Source organism: Microcebus murinus, chromosome 14 (assembly GCF_040939455.1).
Source record: "Microcebus murinus isolate Inina chromosome 14, M.murinus_Inina_mat1.0, whole genome shotgun sequence".
Classification (NCBI taxonomy): domain Eukaryota; kingdom Metazoa; phylum Chordata; class Mammalia; order Primates; family Cheirogaleidae; genus Microcebus; species Microcebus murinus.
Window position 1 is genome coordinate 39,320,453 of NC_134117.1, and position 21,919 is coordinate 39,342,371.

The window sequence follows — 21,919 nt, forward strand, 5'->3', positions numbered from 1 at the left end:
TCTTCTATTAGAGTGATATTATTTACTTACTTATGCCTATGTATCCACAGGTGAGAAAGAGAAAACATGTGATAGAAAAAGAAAAGTTTTAACTATGGTTAATTTAAAACAATTATGAAAATACTAACAGGAACTTTCTTTAAACACTTACTATGCATATCCAAAAAGGAAAATAAAAGTTTTTATATTTGCTATGTGTTTATTCATAATAATGACATTTAATATTGTTTTAGATAAAATCAAATGGCATTTATTTGGTGTCTTATATAAAATTATATTTAACCATCTACTTACTATTTACACACAGGTAAAATTCACTTCTATTAAACATGGATGATTTCAATTAAAAACTTTAAAGATAGAAATAAAAATTTTAAATTAAATTCTAATAACTGCCTCTATGACATAACTAAAAAATTGATTAGTGCACACTGATTTATAAAAAAAGATATATTTTGTGGGAAGAAAATAAATATATAGGTACTATGAAAATTGTTACAAAGTCATTATTGGATCCATGTGAAGTTATTATTTGTAAAGTTTTCTTCAAAATGAGCTTTTAAAAAATAATTGACAATAATTCATTTGGAGCTAGTTCATTTTCTAGTAACTTGTTAAAATTACTGAAAAAGCTTTGGAAGAGATAAGTTAAACATTTCCTGAAGATAAAATAATTAAATGTGCATAACTTAAAATATTTCAACAAATACACCTATTACAATTGCAAAATCTTCTACTAAGTCTACTACAATTGTTCAAGTAAAAATACCACCATTAAACTATGTTGATTCCAGATAGTGTTACAGTATACCTGCTTTTATTAAATTAAAATGAGTATATATCATTCATTAATTTAATATATAAACGTACTACTCATAATGCTTTTTTAGTTTCTAAAGATCTTTGCTTGAGAAAGGTGGTTAGCATAATCAAATAGAATCAAATCATATTAGCTCAATTCCTACATTCACCAATAATTCAAAAAGAGACCATCATTTTCTACTTATAAAAAAAAAGAAAAAGTATATTTAAAACATGAATCCTGTATTATGTTATTATTTTGGAAATAGAATGTCATGTTTTAAGCTATTTTAAATTCAGTTTTGTGTTAAAACAATAGCATTAAAATCAATTTTGACAGTATTAAAAATATTCTAAACATAACCTTGTATATTATTATTAATATTGCCAATAAGATTAATACATCTATTTAAAACCAGTTTTCCCATAAATGGTGTATTTCATGATTTCTGATGCTTGGTTTATTCCTACTAGTAAATGCTACAAATGTCACATGTAAGAATTTGTTTTAGTCTCTCTACTCTAACAAATTCCAGTTAATAAAAGGTTCTCTAGATTTTACTGCCATATTCAAAATTGTATAATATTCTGTCATTTAACATAGCATATTAAGTAGAAATTTGTCTAAATATACACAAATTAAACATCACCCAAAAGAATCAGATTATAAGGGTAGCACCATTATAGAAACAGCTGTGATTTCTTTTAACAACAAGCTGTTTCTTTCAAAAATATATGGTTTAAAATTACTTAGGAATTACAAATAATGTAGGAGAAAAATTAAGTAATCATAGCAGTCTAAGAGTAATATAATGGAAAGGATGTTCTCTAAGTAGTTGGGCATTTAATACATGATTATTTTCACTCAGATTTTAATTACTATATTGCATAATGTCCTAAAATGGTGTCTTGGAAGTCTAGGATTTTAAACCATAGAATTTGGCTTTGAATACTAAATAGGGGTTGGTTTGATAACAAATCAGGAATTACTACTTTATGATTGGGTTTTATTGTTCTCCTCTCCCATGTGAAAACATTTTTTTTCCGCAATCTATAATTTTAGGTAAAAAGTCTACATGACCTTGAAAACTTAGAGAGCAAATACAATATCAAAGCTATAAATCTGTATTGTCTCCTGAAGTTGAATATTGCCTTTATCTAACTTGGTTTTCTTTTTTGTTTGTTCGTTTGTGTTTTGACTATTATTTTTCACTTAACTTTTCTTAGGTTCCCAACAAATTTCCCTTTAAAATAATAGAATAGAATAGTCCAAGCAGGCTGAAAGCTGCATTTCCACATCAGGTTGAAATTAAATACTCACCACATAGCATCCACTAAAAGCCATCTACTTCTCAAAGCTCCTGGAAAGTCTACTTACATTGTGCTGTCTCCGAGCTCTTCATAGAGATGCGCCCCCGGAGGCGGCGGCGGGGGCGGGGGCGCTGCTACAGGTGCAGGGGCGGGCGCTGCTGGTTTAGCCGCGGGTAAAGCGGATTGAATTCGTGCAGTCTTGGTGCACTCAGCCTGGCGTCTTGGGTAAAGCAAGGATGTCATGTAAAACTCATTTTAGAAATCATATGCTTGTCAATAGGCTACCTTTTAATAATGAGGTCCAGTTATCAGAAGATGCCACTTAAAAAAATATTTTACACAAATGTGTGCATTTATAAACTGACATAATTACAAAAGCATCCTCACAGGGTATTATTTACATATAACCTCCACGCCCCCCCCCACTTAGTTCTTTATTATTTACCCCTTGGGTAAGGGGTAGAATTCAGTAGAAATATTTGCAAATTACATAAAATGATAATATTAAAGGGGGAAGGCTAAATATTTATAAAAATGTGATGGGTAGTTGATAGTTGTTTAATGAATCTCTTTCATAAGATGAGGCATTCAAAAAACAAATAGTTTTTCTTTACTATTTGTATGTTTAAAGGAAAGTTACTTTATTTAAAATGAATACAGTGTGTTATATGTATACCATGGAGTTCTACTCAGCCACACAAAACAATGGTGATCTAGCACCTCTTGTATTATCCTGGATAGAGCTGGAGCTCATTCTGTTAAGTGAAGTATCACAAGACTGGAAAAACAAGCACCATAGTGCTCACCATCAAATTGGTATTAACTGACTTAACTGACCAACAATTAAATGCACATACAGTAGTAACATTCATCGGGCAGGTGAGAGGGGGCAGGAGGGGATGGATATATTCACACCTAATGGGTGCAGTGAGCACTGGGGGATGGACACACTTGATGTTTGACTCAGATGGGGCAAAGGCACTATATGTTACCTAAACATTTGTACCCTGGTAATAGGCTGAAATAAAAAAAAATAAAAGAAGACTGATTTGAAACCTTTTTGACATTATTTCACAGAGGCTGTATAAATGTGCACATGTAGAAGGGAGATTGGGTTAGCTTTCATGTCCTTTTTATCCCTAGGAACACCTGTGACTCTCATATTAGAACTAGGCTACTATTTTTGGATGTTCTGAACAATGATGGTTAATGTCTTCCTTAAAACTAGATTTCAAAGGGTGGAAGATATGAGCAAACTGGTTTTCACATTTATTCCAATGTGTGAATATCTCTTACACCAAAAAGTATACAACTATTGCAAATGCAAAACAAATAAATAATATGTGGTTCTGGTCAGGTTGACTACTTGATCAACATAATCTAGGTTTTTCTTTTTTGCATTACATAAAAATGATGTATAAAATATTAGTAATTATACTTACACTTTAAACCTGTTTGGGAAAGCAATGAGTAAGAAAAAAGAGAAAGCTACGTTAGAAATATTACATTCATAATACTTTAACATCTGATTTATTCTAAATATAAAAAATTTACTGGTTAAACTCACAATGACACAGAGTTAATTTAATGACATAGTAAGGAAACTATTTCAATTCAGAAGGTGAAAATAGTGAGTACTTTATTATTACCATTAAAGTCATTCATGCTGTTAAAACATTAACTACAGAAAATAAGGAAATGAACTACACGGAATAAGAAAAACTGGATTAAAACATGAGTATGTGAATTTCAACTCTAATAGAAAAATGGAATATTAAAGATGATCTGATCTTAATAATTGGTTTCTTGGTTTACTCTGCTTGAAGAATATTAAGGGAATGAAGTTACGCAGCAAGCCCTGATTATACTCTGGGCTTCATTTTGAAGCCGAAGATAGAATTGGAAGGTCCTACTGCTGAGTAATAAATTCCTAAAACTGTTTTTCATATTTGCTTCTTAGTTTTCCATTCATGGCAAATTTCAAAGACACATGATAATATAAAATAATAGCTATCCATTCCTATCTTATTTATAAGCAGAATATGAAGGTACAAATGTCAGTTCTTTAAATATTAGGATTTTCATTTACTATATGAGCAGAGCAAAACTCATTTTGTTTAATTCTGTTAATCTATGACAAGCAGTAACTAAAATAATTTCCTAGGGCATTGAGCTGATTATCAAACTAAAAGAGAGTTAAATAATGTATCTACAAAATGTTTAAATATTAAGCATCTTAATTTTTTGTTAAATTTCAGACTACTGTGTATAATACCCAGGGTGCTTCAGTTTTGATCATTGCATAGTGTGCCAAATATAAGAAATTTTCTCACTGATTTTATTGCTAGAAAGATATATTAAAGCTCTTTTGGGATCCAGTTAAATGGAAAAGGAAAGGTAGTACAGAATAGATTTAACATGAAAATTAGTATTGGGCTGATCGGTTAATAATTTAAAACAATTTGTCCACTATTAAGTTTGTTCATAGGGTTTTGATTTAGCATATCAATTGATTTGTTAAGGATATATTAAGCTCCAATATATCAACCTAAATGGTATATTTACAACTTCACATTGCTTTTGTGATGGAAAATACAATGTCTTCATGCAGAGCACACTTTTAGATTTTCAAGTTGGAATTATCTCAGCTTATTCAATAGAAAAAAAAAAAACTTTTTCAGTTTTTGAGAACAAAGATAACCGTTTAAGGATATACAAGGTTGAATGTCATGCTGTACTATAATAAAAATAAAATAAAAGAATATATAAGGAATATTTTAGTACATTCCCTGTAGGTATTTTAAATGATGAATAGCAATTCTACCACCATTTCTTACTGTTTGTTACATCAAGTAATTGATGTGATCTATGATTTCTGTCATTTATTTTATTTTTGTGGCACACTCAGTGCTACCTGTCTTCTTAACCAGCTCTTCAGGTTTTTCAAATTATTGTCAATAAGGATATACTTAAAAAGTATAGCCCTCTATCACAAAGTTTCCCCATACTGAGTGTCAAATAAAAATACATTACTAGCCTACCTCGAATATAGATATTGAAATTAGTTATAATTAGTTGACTACTTTAAAGGATGTAAACACAATAAAAATTATAGACATTGTAAATGGATTTATTTGACTATAGGAACCAGAAAAGCTAAGGGCTGCACAGCCAAAATGTGGTGTCAAACATAATAACACAAGTTCTGACAAGGCTATCCAAGAAGGAAGAAGCCACAAGAAAAATGGCATATTGTGTGCTATGATTTTCAACGGTTTTGCTAACATTGTGATCATCTGCACAGAGGTAAATTTAACAGTATGGGTAAAAACCTATCATGACAAAGTAGTGAAGTCATAGACCCCCCTTTGGGACTGGGCAAAGTGGGCATCTGTACCACATTCCATTCTTTTGTCCTCAGGATACCTATTACTTTTTCTCCCAAAGGAGCTCTTCACCTAAATAAGGGTGTAAAGAATGTCACAGGAGCTAAACTAATATTCCTGTTGGACGAGAACATATTAGGAATACCGGAATGTCGAGCCTTCTGTGAAAAACATATTAGGAGTTTGTATTGCTTTCCCTTTGAAGAAGATGATTTAGTACAAGAAGGATAAAGCAATCCCAGAAGTGGTTGCACCATCAATATTTTACAATCACAAAACTCTGTTACCAGATATGGTTTTCAACAATGCCTTCCTGAGGAAATATTCACGTTTTTGGAATACTTACTGTCTGTAGCTGACCAAAACTACCAAGATGGCAGGAATGCAGCAGAGGATGATGATGAAAGCCAGAGCCAGCAAGGCCCCTTCTGTGTATCCTAGACTTTCTCCTCTCTTTTTAATGCTGGTCACTGCCTCTGGAGTCCGGATCTCCAGGATACGTCCTCCTTCCCCATAATGCGGCTGAAAGTCTTTATTGATATCGAGCAGTTTGCCATCCAAAAATCTTTATTGTTAGATAAATGGTAAAATTAATAATCTTAACAGAGAAAGATCTTTCTTTAAAAAATAAAATCATTTCTGTAAAATCTTTTAATATTTTTAATTGAAATACAAGCTGAGTCAGAAGACTTATGAATAAATGAAGTGTATATAAAAAGCATGAGCAATAAAGAAGAGTAACTACATATCTGTATATAAATTTCAAAAATATTTAAAAACATGACCCTTGCTTAATGTGCTTACAGACTTGAGAAAACTATCAATATCATTAAACTTAATATCACTATGTTGAAATAATTTACATTATCAAGTTTTTCAATATATAAATTTTTTCAATATAAAATTATATTCACACATCTTATTTCTTTGGATCCTCAGAATAATCCTATAAACATAGAATATTACAATATTCTAATTTATTTCAGGCCACAAAGCTTTATACGTATAAAAACAAATCTGACATGCCCAACCTAAGTCTTCAGATTCAGCCTTTCCACAACACCCATCTTAAATGTCAACACTTTCAAATCTCAAACCAAAACAATGTTTTATGAGCAGTGTGAATAAATTAAAAGGTTTTTCTGTCTAGGAAAAAAAAGACTAAATAAATGATGCAGGTAGTATATCAGTGTAGTCAAAAAGACAAGAACTGATAGTCAATTTAATCCCTTAGTTCTTAAAAATCTTTCCCCTAACTAATGCAATTCCAAACATGAGTATTGCACTGAGGAGGAAAATCAAGGAATAATTGTTAATATTATTAGATAGAAATTTTATTATTGATATTTATTAACAATAATTTTATTATCAATAATATTATTAATATTATTAGATAGAACATTAAAAATATTTCATATTGTGATTAGCAGGTAAATTTTTTTCAAAATTCTATGGGAACTTTTAAACAGTCTCCCGTAAATCCTGCATATTGATGAGACTATTGTGTTTATAATACAAGAAAACCACAATATATCTTAGTTGTTTTTCTTTGTAAATTTTTTATTATTTTTATTTATAAAGGTCAAATGTCTTACTATAGAAAACTGAAGAGCACAAAGTAGTTCAAGAAAAGCAAAATTACTCATAGGTTCCTGAAATAACCATAATCACTGCTAACATCTGGTATACTCAAGGCTAATCTTTCTTGGAGGGAGGATATTAGTGAATATTTTATTTATTAATATCATATATATTTATAATTACATAGCTATACAAATTAAAAATATTATTTTTAAAGCATATGTCTTGATATACAAATGCTTATGTTCAAAAATGTAAAAAACATAAAGAAATGCAAAGAGAAAATAAAAATGATCAAAATTTCACTATCAAAATATAACCAATGTCATGTCTGTGCATCTTTTATAATCTATTTTATTAGTTTTTGAAATTTTCTAATATTCAGAGTGATCATGATGATTTTAAATCTAGTTAGCACACTGTTGATATCTTACTTATAGAAAAGATAAAAGTGCCTGATATTCAATATGAATTCCACTGGGCAGTTTATTAGTTATCCAATTTAAGAAACCCAGTGGCCCCGATAATTCAATTTTGATTTTAAAGCTACATATTTTTAAATCTAAATTTTCATATACATCATAAGGCAGTTAGGATGCTGTTTTCCTACAAATATACTTTTGTAGATTAAAAATGTATTGTTATAAGAATTTTCCTTGATCATTTTTAGTCATATTAAAAAACATAATGACGGTTCAGCAATTTTAACAAGTACTAGAATAAAATAGTAAAACTTTTTTGTTTGAATTGTTGATCAGAAAAAGGAAGAGATTTCTAAATCAAATATAGATTAAGAATTGTTTGACAAGAAAAATATTATTAGAACTGGGAAGAATCTGAATCAGAGGACAACCATTAATTGCATGGAAAAATATACCCCTGCTATGTGGAATTCACTTGATAGATTACAATTTTATTGTATTTCTGCATTTCATGTCTAAACCATCTAATGGAAGATCTGCTAGTCTTTTAAAACTATAACAACACCCCTTATTTAGATATTTATTTATTTTATTTAAACTGAAGTGATGTCATAAGTAATTGTTTTACTTTACAGAGTGGATATCTTTTGAGCCCACATCTGATCTAGAATATCTTTCTTTAAAAGAAAGAATATCCCTCTTTTGAAGTTTTTACATTTAAAGCAACTTGCCTACATAAAAATTCTTTAGTCATAACATTTTCCTTAAAATACAGTGAATCTGGTTCCATTGCCTTTTGGCATTTTATATGCAAATGAGATGTGTAGTGCTTACTTTTTTCTTTATGAGTAAGTCATTGTTATTTCTGTTTCAATAATTTTTAAACATATTCAGATATTATTGAAGGAAACATGATCACTTTTTCATTTATTTTGCCTCTAACATAATGAACTCTTTAATTATATTTCAGCATGTTTTTCTTGCTATAAATACTACATTTTGTACCTCAGAAATATCTGTAATTATCAGAATGTATCTTAATTGCTCTATAAATATATTTTGATCTCTTTTTTAAATATTTTTTCTTTTCCTTATAGTGTGTGAGTTTTTATGTATATTAAATACTTCATGTTGTCAATTTAATTTTCAAATGTCTTCTTTCAGACAAGGTTGAATCTAGGTGCTCAGTTGATTTTAGGAGATTGCTTTTGTGAGGTAAAATGTTGGCCCTGAGAACCTTCAGGCTCTTTCATTGTGCAAGAATAGGAAGTAATCAGCTAAGGCTGGGGCACAGGCACAACCACTGTGCAATTTCCCCAACTTTCTTCTCATATGAAACAAGAGCCTTAAGTAGTAGAGAGAGGGGAAGTAAGTGTAACCATCCCTGGAGGGTAGGCAAAGGTCCACTGCTCTGGGAAGAGAAATAAGCAAAACTAATTTACACCTGTAGGAGGAGCAAGAGGTCCTCTTGGGCCTAAGATCCTGCGCCAGTAGAAAGATGAGATCTACTACTCATTGGAAAGGAGCAAGAGTCTCTCTTGCACCCATGATCCACCGCAAATATGACGCAGAGTATGGCTGCCATGGCAAGGAGGGAAAGATGCACTCAGAAAGCCCACCCAAGGCTTAAATACACAGGCTTGGCAAGGAGAACAGTTGAAACCCCTAGCCCATGCCTCTTAACCTCACCATAAGAGCAGAGCCAAGCAACAGGCAAGAGCAGTCTACCATGGGAGAGACAGGAGTGTGGGGAGAAACCCCTTCTGTGGCACAGGCATGTAGGGAACCCTGAGAGCTGAGGGTTGAACAAGAAGACCAAGAAAACCTTATAGCACCCCAGCTTCTAAGAATGAGATGACAGCAATTCACTAAGAGAAGAATTTGAAGCTGTGGCACAGTGAAAGTAATAATTGCAACAACAAAATCCCAAAGTAACTTTGAATAGATTTACTCATCAGAAGACATCTATTCATTTACAGGAATAAACTCTATTTTTGTTCTTCCACACTATGTCTGACACTCAATCAAGGAAGATACAAAAAGGCCACTAGATTAAATCAACCTGTTTTCAGGAAATAAGAAAGTAACAGAACCAGACAGAGATAACTCAGATATTGGAACTGTCACACAGGGACTTTAATATAACTCTGATTAATACATTACAGAATCTAGTAGAAAGTGGAAAACATGCCTGAAGCAATCGGGAAATATGGTGGTGGAGGTGATAAGAAAGAATCCAATGAAAATCCTAGAAATTTCTATTTTAAAAGACAGTAAGATGAATAATTTCTTCAATGAGCTCATCAATAGGTTAACACAGATGAATCAGTGAATGTTAAAATAGGGCAATAAAAAGAGAAAATGGGGCATAATAAATATTTGAAGAGATAATGTCTGAAAATATTCTAGAAAGAAAAATAATTAAGAAAACAAAGACAAATGAACAAACACAAATGTGGATCCAGTAAGTTGAGAACCACAAGGAACATAAAAGTAGGATAAAAGTAATATATAACTATGACAGAAGTCTAAGCAATTCAGATAACCAAAAATAAGAAAAATAAAAATACCAATAAGTTTGCCAAATGAAGTTATTAACATCGTTAAAAGTCATTCTAGTCTCTTCTATGCATTTATGAGCTTTTTTTTGATATTTTAAATCCATTTTTAAATCACTCTAAAATTCCTAGAGTAATTATTATTATTATTATTATTGGTCTCTGGCCTGAGAATTCTGACATCCACAGAAGCTTAGAATTTAGAATAAGTAGAAATTGAGAAAATAACCCTACCCACTAGCCTGGGCATTGGCAACAATCTCAAAGTTCTGGTATATTTGTTCAATGTTAAAAGCTAAATTTCAATAATTTTGATAGCTACATAATAAATACTAATACCTGTACATTATTAGCCTTGTATTTTATACACACACATACATATGCATATACACACACATATATATAATTTTATTATAGAACGTTTCAAGGGACAATTCTAGGGTTTAGAACAGATCAGTGATTCTCTGCTACTAGCTCAAGGTGAAGACTGCTAAAGCAAAATTTTAATTCTCTATACTTACTTCTATCCTCTCCTTAATATAAGCAATTTTTTTTTTTTTTTTTTTTTTTTTTTTTTTTTTTTTTTTTTTTTTTTTGAGACAGAGTCTCACTTTGTTGTCCAGGCTAGAGTGAGTGCCGTGGCGTCAGCCTAGCTCACAGCAACCTCAAACTCCTGGGCTCGAGCGATCCTTCTGTCTCAGCCTCCCGAGTAGCTGGGACTACAGGCATGCGCCACCATGCCCGGCTAATTTTTTTATATATATATCAGTTGGCCAATTAATTTCTTTCTATTTATAGTAGAGACGGGGTCTCGCTCTTGCTCAGGCTGGTTTTGAACTCCTGACCTTGAGCAATCCGCCCGCCTCGGCCTCCCAAGAGCTAGGATTACAGGCGTGAGCCACAGCGCCCGGCCTAATATAAGCAATTTTGATTATTAGATAGTCTCTCTTCTTCCCCTTCCCTCCTGGCTATAACACTTATTCTATTAAATTTAGATATTTACTCTTCACAATATAATTTAAATTTGGATAAATTTGTTTAGAATGAAGAATGTTGATCTTGTACTTCACTGTGTCAGTGGAAACCCAAGTGCCTTGTTTCCAAATATTTTATCCCTAAAATGTTTGCTAGTTCAATTCAAAATATAATCACAATCATTTTACTCTTTAAAGCCAGGATAACATCTTAAAGAAAACAGATATTTTCATATGTAGGAAAAACACCCTAAAGCTCAATCTATCATCAAATTTAAAAATAAAACCAATGTATGTAGAAAACACAGAATGCAGATAGATTTAAATTTAAAAAGATGTGTTAATACTGAGGATTAAGAGAAAATATACATGAGTGACTTTAAAAGTACATTTCTAAATAAACTTTTTAAATTCATAAAATATACAGTAGATCTAAATCTTACTTCGTTTGGATGGTGATTATAAAGCTGAGAAAAAGAGAGCTATTACTTTAGTCATCTGTATTTGCCCACAGTAATTAGTATACTGTCTTGCATATATATCAAAGACCTATTAAAAATAAGTCGATGCATCACATACTTAAAAATTATGGCTTTTAAAAAAACTAAGTTGATATTATTAAATCACTACTTTATTGTTGCTAAAATAAAAGCAGTGAAATTTTGTTGATGAACAGATTTAAATAAAACTATAGAATTTATGAGTGTTAATAAAAATGAATGAGTAGACATTTACTAAATAAAATGCACACTCATATATGGATATATATGTAAATTTGCATATGGATATATATTTACATACTGTCTAGAATGTACAGGCAAAAGAAAACTAAGTTCTGAAATCATGAAGTTTGGCATATATTAATATATGTATGTATGTGTATGTACAGATGAATATAAACTATCTAAACTATATACATATTATTATATATCAAATCTGTTTTATTTAGATGGAATTTCATTCCAAGAACCTGTTGGACACTAGGTGTCACTATACTAAAGCAAAATCTGTTACTAGATTTAAAAAAAAAAGGATTAAAGTATGCTAGAGTAACATCCAAGGGAAAATGTGTAACGGTATTTTGTTTTAGATTCTGCATTTTCTTTATTTTTAGGATTTATAACCCAAATATTTAGGTTCATACCAGAATGAACTATCACAAGCGGCAAGGACTTACATGGGGCAGATTATTCCCTAACCACCTCTAAGTCAAGAGAAAAATCAAATACTAGTTTTTGCTGATTCAATAGACCTGTGAGAAAGCTGGATTTCTTTGTAGAATGCAAGCCCACTGAAACTGTTGCAGGCAAACTGCTGTTTTAAGAACCTGTGCTTTCCTCCCAAATAGCCAGGGCCCTGGAGCAATAGTGGGGAGCTGTGTGGAGAGGATCTCAAGAAGCTGTTCCTTACTCATAAGTATAACAGGCCCTATGACACCCATAAGAACAGCCCCTCTGCAGCCACTGTAGTCCATGCTTGGACCTGAAAACTTTTAGGCATGAGGACCTAGGTATTGTCTTAGAGTTTTTGCTCACACTTCCTTTTCAACACTAATTTGCTAGGTTTTAAACTTTCGGTATTTAAAGCCTTAAGTCAGAATTATCTGTGGGCGCTATCGTAATCACAGAGCTGTTAACAGACCACTAAAATTACTTACTTAAATAGTTCATTTCTGTCAATGGCTCTGTTGGTTTGGGGGTCAATTGCATAGACAGTCAAGTCACATTTGGTGTAATCTTCTAGGGAAAAGGCATCTCCATGTCGGCGAGCACCAATAGACTCCACCACAACCTTGGCACCAGGAATTTGCTCCTGAACATAGCGGTCCAAAATCCTATAAATCAAACAAAGTACAAACATGACATTTTGACGGGCTTGCTGGGCAAAAAAAAAAAAAAAATACCTTCAACTTGAAATGACATTTAGTAAATGAAAAATGATAACAGCCTGGTTTTTGTTAATGTTTACTGAATATAAACTCTTGAAAAAATTCTCTATATTTTTTCAGTATTTAGCTCCCAATAATGCTGCAAGCTAAATAAGGTAGAAAAGGTCATCAACCATGTCCTATTTAAGTTTAGAGTTTTTGAATTTATGATACCATTTGAGCTTTTATGTGGCTCATGGGAAATGCTAAATACACTTTAAAAATAAAGCTGTCTATGTTTTATAGGAGTCATGGAATCTGAGAACTCTTGATTTCATACGATTGTTGTCATAAATTACACCTCTCACCAGAGTTTATAATATATGCCACATAGCTAGATGCTAAGGTGTAGGACAAGGATGCCTGCTTTCCTAAGGGTATGGAAATACTTAGAGCATTATAGCAAGGGAAGATGTAGAGATATTTTGCAATGGCGGGTTTACTAGATAAAGACAAAAATATGGCATACAAATCTCAGATGCTATATAGGTGAATACAAACAACTTAAAAGTTATACCATATTGTATAGAATCAGTAATATTCAATAAAAAAAGAAAGAATATGAACTAACATCTGGAAAATATATTTTTTTCTAATCTTATAACTGGATTTTAATTGAAAGTACACATTATTATAAGTATTTATTTTCTGTGTTTCTATGGATGGTAATTTCCTTAATGTCTTGTTTCTTATTAAAAACTTTATTTTATCAACCTTAGAATGAATATTATTAAATTTTCACAAAAATTTAAATGTAAGTAAATCAATTTTAATTTATGTAAACTATACATGAAAAATATTTTAAAATTTATTTGTAGCTTCCATGCTCCTTTTGGAGTCCATACTTTGAGGTATTTTGGGGAATGAAGGGTAACATATTCTAAGGTTCTTTGACACAACAGAAAATAATTTTTGCTTCAGATCCCCAAATTGACCCATTTTCTGCTCTATGAAAAATATGTTGCCTTAAGAATTTGGTATGTGCTTGGTTTGCCTTTGTTACAAGAACAATGACAATACTAAACTTCGGAGGATATGACTACATTCGTTCAGTAATGTCAGGGGACACTGCTGATGACAGTGACATGTTTCATTTGGTTGTTTGTTTTTAAGTTTTTATACATCAGCACAGATGAAGGCTGTCTTACTGGAGTACTATTCATTCTTTGCCATTTTTCTCACCAACCAATGCCCACTAGTCTCTCTGCCTTACAGTTTCTTTTTGATGATATCCTTGAAGAATAAAGAAAAGATGATGTGGAAAAAAGAAGTAAATGTACTCAGCAAATGCCAGTTAATAATTGAATGCAGCCTTTCTGGGAAACTGAAAAGAATGGATGTACTGGGAGACATAGGCCTGGTCTAACATCATTCAGCCTGTGTTTCAGGATTCTCCTGAGAGGCTCATGCTCACTTAACAAAAATAAGAGAGGCCTCAGAGTCAAACCACATTACCCTCTTGACATTTTATAGGAGCCACACACAGTAATATAGCATTGAAGAGCACAGAGGTTTGGCTTCAGTTTTCAATTCCCTTATTTATCAATTGCATACCTTAGACAAGTACTTTTAAGGCTTCAAAGTCTCAGTTTCCTAAAACATAAAATAAGGACATCATCTACCACATAGGGTTGTGTGTGCATTAAGTGAACTAAAGTTTAATTTTTGCACAGTTGTTAGCATATACTAACTGTTCCATTAAAATGATTATTATTTTTATTAATATTTATTTGGCTTAAATGTTTGCATTAATAAGCTTCCTTCTTGTTTCTAATTCATCAAATGCATTTATTAATAATTAATTTGTGGAATTATTAAAAAAGTGTATTTCTCACTAGTATTATTAGTTCACAAATCAAAAAATAAACAAATGTTGGTATATAGTTAAATACAATAGAGTAGGTAGGTGCCTCTTTGTTCCAATACTACAGTTGAACAGTTTATGACTTCTCTTATGACAGTGAATTTAAGCATTGATTTGATATGTTCCAAGAATATCCTTCCTGTATGCATAAATTAACTTTGTGCTATCCTTTAATGAAGAAACATGTCTATTAAGCCTTTGTCTTTTTCTATATTTCAGTACAATACTGCATACTCATATGTGACAAAAAGTTAGATGTGGAATGAAATATGACTATTAATTACTTTATGGTAGCAGGGAATCATAAATCAAGGAAGACTAAAAAATTTAAATTATGCCATTTAAAGCAAGCAATAATGTTTTCTCCCTGAACATTTTTTTCTTAAACTTTAGACATATTTTGGTATAAAATGTATTTTATGATGAATAGAAATGTGTCCTAATTTGAATTTCTCCTGTGTCTTTTTCTAATAAATATACTTAAAACTAAATTTACTGCTTTTTAAATGAGAACATAGATTGTAAAATCTATCTTTCCACTTATCTATATACTAAACATTTTCTGTTTTCATTACATATATGTATACAGATTTAATTACATAAATATATACACATATATATATATGTGTGTGTTTGTGTGTATATATAGAGAGATTTGCAATGATGTTTATCTAAGCTGTAATATCTGTATTATACACACATACATACACAAAAATATCAATACAGATGTCTGTAACAATGTTTATATGATGCTTAGATTGAGGTGTATAATTTTGAGTTTACTTTTTTATAATTTTCTTTTTTATATATTATGTTGCTTGACTTTTTTATAATGGAAACAATAACAACAATATAATCATATTTTTGAAAAAACTCTTTAGATTCCTATTTACTTTTTTCCAACTTCTTTAGGAAAAAACTTTATATAAATCTATATTTTCATAGTTTGAAAATGTATGCATAGTTTCATAGTTTGAAAAATTAATTGGACTAAGAGCTGTCTAATAAAATTACAGCAGTATTCAGTTGGGTGTTAAGTAGAAAATTTTTCATTCATTCAGCAAATAATTACTGAATGTCTATTATGGGCTAGACACTATCCTAAACACATAGAATATATCAGTGAACAAAGATCTCTTACATTATAGAATTTACATTCTAATTGGGCAAGAGAAAGAATTGTCTTGCCTATTGTTTTATTGTTATGAAACAATAAAATTGGTAAGAGTGTTCAGAAAAAGCATCCTTGAGAAATTGTTATTTGAGCAAAAACTTTAGGGGACAATGTGTAATATCGATATTCTAGGAAAGAGTGTTCTAGGAAAAGGGAACTAAAATATTATTAAAGCTAACTGTGCTGATGTCCTGATACAGTGTATGGCCAGAGCAGATCACATGAGGACTTTTAGAATTGTAAGGGCATTACCTTTTGTTCTGAGTGAAATACGGATCCATTGCTGGGTTTTAAATGTTGAAGTAATATGATCTACCTTGTATTTAGAAGCACACTGGCCACTATGTTGAGAATAGGCTGAAGGGGGAGCCGAGAGTAGAATCAGGAAAACTAGTTAGTAAAGAGCTTATGTAGATGAAGGAGTTATTAAATGTTCAGCCTACTCAATAATTTGGAGGAAGAGAAGAAGCAACTTAATCCATTTATGAATTATATTATATTTTAGTCACATATAATCAAATTCTATGATATGGATCACTATTATGCCTAAATATATACCCATTTACAAGTAGTATAAATCTTATAAAATAAACCTAGAAATGCAATACTTAACTGAACACAAACTTACATTAATTATAGGTTGACCTAGATAGATACTGGGTTTGTGGTTCTTCATTTTGAAATAGGTCAATTTTTATAGATCCTTCTTTGTTTAAAAAAACATAAAGGAGAGACTGAAGCTTACAGACCAATTTAGAATGCTTTATCATCTTCCTTGAAGTGTATATCTAGACATAGATGGTTTTAAGAGAGGGCAAATCTTTTCAGAGTTCAAGCTGCTTTTTTTCTATCATCTTTTCCACTGAATACGGGTAAGGATCCCTTCTATGCTTCATCTCAGATACCTTGAACCTTCTGAATTGTTTCCTTATAATGTCCAGTGATGTATTTGAGGAAAAGTTTTCATGGTGTTGGTGTTATGACAGTATTTTATAAAATATTATTAAAGCTGGCTAACGTTTGAAGAAAGTGGAAGTAATATATCATCACTTGGTACTATATACTGTTTCATGATGCTTTAGGTCTATAATGTGGAGAAAATGCATTCTAATACAAAAATGATAAAAAATAATAAAGCGAGAAGTATTTCTTGAATGCCATAAAAATCCCGAAAAGTGGGGGATTTTCCACTGTAGCCTGCACATGTCCTGGTTCCCACAGGTGTTCCTTCTCACCTGCCTTTGGTCTACCTGTTCCTCTGTGCTTCTCTTGATTACTCAAACTACCCAAACAATGACTGTTAACACATAAGAACAATTCTTCTGTTCTCAAAACTAGCTGTATTTCAGCCAACCCCTTCCTGTTGAAGTTCCATAAAACATTCTGCTCTTTTCCCAACATCCTTGGGAAACTTCCCGTCATGCCCTCCCATGTCTTGCATTTTCTAATAAAAACTTATTTTCTTCCACAATCGTTCTTCTTCCCCAGCTTTACTGAGGTATAACTGATATACAAAAATGCACATAATTAATGTATATGATTTAGTCAGTTTGGACAAATGTGTCAATTGTTGTTACTAAACATATCCATCACTTTCAAAAGTTTCCTTTTGTCCTTCTTATTTTTGTTTGTTTTTCTTTTGGTATGAACAATTTATATGAAATCTACCCTCTTAATACATTTTTAAGTACACAATGCCTTATTGTTAACTATAAGAACTACATTTTATAGCAGATCTTGTATAACTACAACTCATCTTGTATAACTATAACTTTATACTCATTGAACAACAAATCACCATATCTCCTTTCATCCCCTGGTAATCATCATTCTATTCTCTACTCTTACTTTTGACTATTTTAGATGCCTCATATAAGAGAAATCATACAGTATATGTCTTTCTCTGCCTGATATATTCATTTAATGTCTTCCAAGCCCATCTATGTTATCACAGATGGCAGAATTCCCTTTTTTAAGACTCAGATATTCCATTGTATGTATATACCATATTTTTCTTAAACTACTGATCTGTCAATGGACATTTGAGTTGTTTCCATGTTGAGGCTATTGAGAATAATGCTGCATTGAACATGGGAGGGCAGATATCTACTCAAGATCCTGCTTTCAATTTGTTTGCATATATATTCAGAACTGGAATTGCTGGATCATATGATAGTTCTGATTTTTAGTTTTTTAAGAAAACTCCATGCTGATTTTCATAGTGGCTGCATCATTTTATGTTCCCACTGACAGTGTACAAGTGTTCTAATTTCTCTATAATCTTACCAAACTTACCTTCTGGGTTTTTTTTTTTTTTATACTAGCAATTCTAACAGGTGTGAGATGATATCTCACTGTGGTTTTGAATTGCATTTCCCTGATGATCAGTAATGTTGAACAAATTTTCATGTACCTGTTTGTCATTTGTATGTCTTTGAAGACATTTAAGTCCTTCACCCATTTTTAAATTGGGTTACCATACACAAAAATTAACTCAACACAGAATAAATATTTGAATTTAAGATCTGAAACTGTAAAACTCTCAGAAGAAAACATAGAGAAAAGTTTTCTGACATTGGCCTCTGCAAAGGTTTTTTGGATATGACACCAAAAGCACTGGCAATAAAAGCAAAAATAGATAAATGGGGCTACAGCAAACTGAAAATCTTCTGTACAGCAAAGGAAAAATCAACAGGATGAAAACACACCCTATGAAATGGGAGAAAATATTTGCAATACATATATCTAATAAGGGGTTAATTTCCAAAATACATAAGAAACTACTTCCACAATCTTTTTGTTCCCTCCCTTCTCCCTCTCAATTACAAGAGAATTGTTTGGGGAAGGTACTTAATTTAAAAATTAATTTAAAAAATTTAATCTAGGTTATGGTTTTGAGTTTAGACAGGAAATGGTGACTGTATTTTATAATTTCATAATTGCTGAGTGGTTTAAAACTGAACTTAAAAATACATATTATTTGGGGGCCTCTAATAGAGTAATACTACCTGGACACAAAATAAGGAAATACATATTTAAAGCATGTTGACTAATTATTTTCTTAGAAAATATGAGATTTTGATTTGGACAGTAACCTGTTTTGCACCTGACAATATTGAATTTTTACCTATGCCCTGTGCTCCTAGAAAACAGCTATGGTTAAGAAGCCCACCACCCTTTTTTGTTCCAGGAAACTGCTTACTGCAAAGGACCACCTTCCCCCATGACTTAAATAGGGGCTCATGATACCTTGTGTTTACCTATGAGAAAGAAAGACACAGACCCTAAAATTTCTATTCTTTGCCTCATAAGTAATTAATAGAACTGTTTTATCTCCACTGACCAGTGAAAGCCAATACCAGTTAACCAAACTTCAGTTATGTTTATCGTTTTCTGTGCTCCTAAAGTTGACCCATCCTTTTCCTGAGACTCCATGCAACCCCCTACTTAACAACTCCTCTCAGAATAGGCTGACATCAGGGTAAAACATTCTCTCAGCTACTGCCGAATCATCCCTCTGCCCACATCCAGTTCTCATTTACTCCTCCCTATGAAAGTCCTTTTCTTCCTAACTTTTGCAACACTTGCAAACTTTGTTTTTTATTTGACATATGGTATAGGTAGACAGCTGATGGAAATTTTTTCACATGCCTCTTTGTTACTCTTACATGAGTCTATGTTATCAACCAAAGAAGGTGATACTCAAAGCATTTGTAGCAAACTCTACATGAAAGAAAAGAATATTCATTATTCTTTATCTTATTCCCACTTGTTATGAACTTAATGTTTACATCCCCTCAAATTCATATGTTGAAGTCCTAATTTCCAGTATAGGTATATTTGGACATGGGGCTGCTAAAGAAGTATTAATAATTAAGGTTGAATGAATTCATAAGAGTGGGATCTTGACCCAATAAGATTAATGGCTTTATAAGAAGAGATACCAGAGAGCTCTTCTGTTTTCTCTCTATAAGCACAAAGAGGTCATGTGAGCACATAATGAGAGGGCAGCCATCAGCAACCCAAGAGGAGACACCAACCCTGTTAGCACCTTGCTCTTAGACTGCAGTCTCCAGGACTGTAAGAAAACAAATATCTATTGTTTAAGCCACCCAGTCTGTTAACAGTTTGTTACAACAACCAAAGCAACTAAGATGCACTATGAAATAGCCAGGAGACCTCAAAATCTCCAATCGTATTTGTCATTTTTCTGTCAGTATGTATAAATTCTGGTCAGCACTACTTAATTATAACCTAAAAACTGTTCAAACAAACTGTACAACAATAAGTAATTGTTTAAAAGCCTTTTTTCTACCATAAGACATGACAATAACAAATAAAATCTAATCAATTGAAGTATTTTTTCCTTCCTCATTTTGCTAATTAAGTGCCAACCTGTGTACTGCCAACTTATTGGCAAATGGTAGGTACAGTGCAACTTCAATCAGTTGTTTCCATCCTGGATAAAAATATATGCTTAGGACTGTGCTATCTATACTGCAAAAATTGTATTAAATCCTCATAAAAGACATAAAAAGAAGATATTGATATAAAGACATTAATACCCTCATTTTACAAGTGGACTTTGTTGCTTTTTGTTTGACTAGCACTTATGTTCTTTTCATAATAACATTCTGGTTTTGATTTAAGGAATTTGTTTCTAACTCATTTTTGGTAGAACTTTAATTATGGGTCTTAACCTGCCCTAGCCCCATGCTAAAAAGACTCCATTTGACCCAAATGAAGCCATTTTCTCCATGGAATTTGGTTCTTGAATTTAAAACAGTTGGAATTCATTCATGCAAGGTGCAACATCCTCACCAGACTGATGACGTATATAAATCTACTTTTGATGCTTCCCAGGCCTCTAGAGCTGCCTCTGTTATTGATCATTTCCCACCCTAGTTGTTCATTCTCTTGATAATAGTGTAAGCTCCCAATCATCTTCTAATAAATTTATCTACACTGAAGTGATCATCAGTCAATTTCTTGCACATTAGAACTAATATCATGCATATTTTCACTTTAAGGTGCAGCCATGCCAAAATCATTGATCTAATTATTTCATGACAGCAACATTTTTCTGATTGTTCTAATCCCTAGTCTAATCTGTCTTTGGAATTCAATTAATCACATATTTTGCATTCTGCTTAAAGTTGCAGGATTGCTACTGGGTTTGATAGAAATATGTAGTCTGGATAATTCAGATTTGTCATGTAAATTTGCCCTGGATCATAATTGCCAAAGCTCAGAAGCAATGAAGATGTCCTTAAGATGAATGGATAAATAGTGGTACATCTAGACAATGGAATGTTATTCAATGCTAAAAAGAAATGAGCTATCGGCTGGGAGCAGTGGCTCATGCCTGTAATCCTAGCACTCTGGAAGGCTGAGGCAAGTGGATCGTTTGAGCTCAGGAGTTTGAGACCAGCCTGAGAAAGAGCGAGATCCCATCTCTATTAACAAAAAATAGAAAAAAATTAGCCGGGCATGGTGGTGCATGCCTGTAGTCCCAGCTACTTGGGAGGCTGAGGCAGAAGGATTGGTTGAGCCCAGGAGTTTGAGAGGTTGCTATGAGGTAGACTGATGCCACTGCACTCTAGCCTGGGCAACAGCATGAGACTCTGTCACAAAAACAAAACAAAACAAAAAAAAACTATTAAGTCATGAAAAGACAAAGAGTACCTTGAACTATACTTTATGATTCCAACTATATGACACTCTGGAGAAAGCAAGGGTTAATGCAGTTATCACCAGAGTGGGTTAATTATAAAAGGGAGAGTTTGGTCCACTTTTACTCTCTTTTTCTTGCCCTTTCTTTGTCCTTCCTTCATGAGATGGTGTAGCAAGATGATCCTTCCCACATGATGATGGTCCCTCAGTCTTGGACTTCCTAGGTTCCATAACTGTGACAAATTAAT

At 32.2% G+C, this 21,919-nt stretch overlaps 1 protein-coding gene across 3 annotated transcripts in view; it reads right to left on the reverse strand.

Moving 5' to 3' along the window:
• Positions 1 to 21,919, reverse strand: part of PCDH15 (protocadherin related 15) — a 1,489,951-nt gene that overhangs the window by 15,988 nt on the left and 1,452,044 nt on the right. For 2 of the 3 annotated variants that reach the window (XM_076010003.1, XM_076010004.1), the window contains 2 exons: positions 12,691 to 12,867; positions 3,650 to 6,063 (listed from right to left, as the gene is read on the reverse strand). In XM_076010003.1, coding sequence (XP_075866118.1) covers positions 5,841 to 6,063; positions 12,691 to 12,867 — 400 coding nt within the window. In that variant the 3' untranslated portion in view covers positions 3,650 to 5,840. Of the gene's footprint in view, positions 1 to 2,179; positions 2,333 to 3,554; positions 3,564 to 3,649; positions 6,064 to 12,690; positions 12,868 to 21,919 lie in introns of those variants that run through there. The other variant, XM_076010005.1, reaches the window with a different exon arrangement.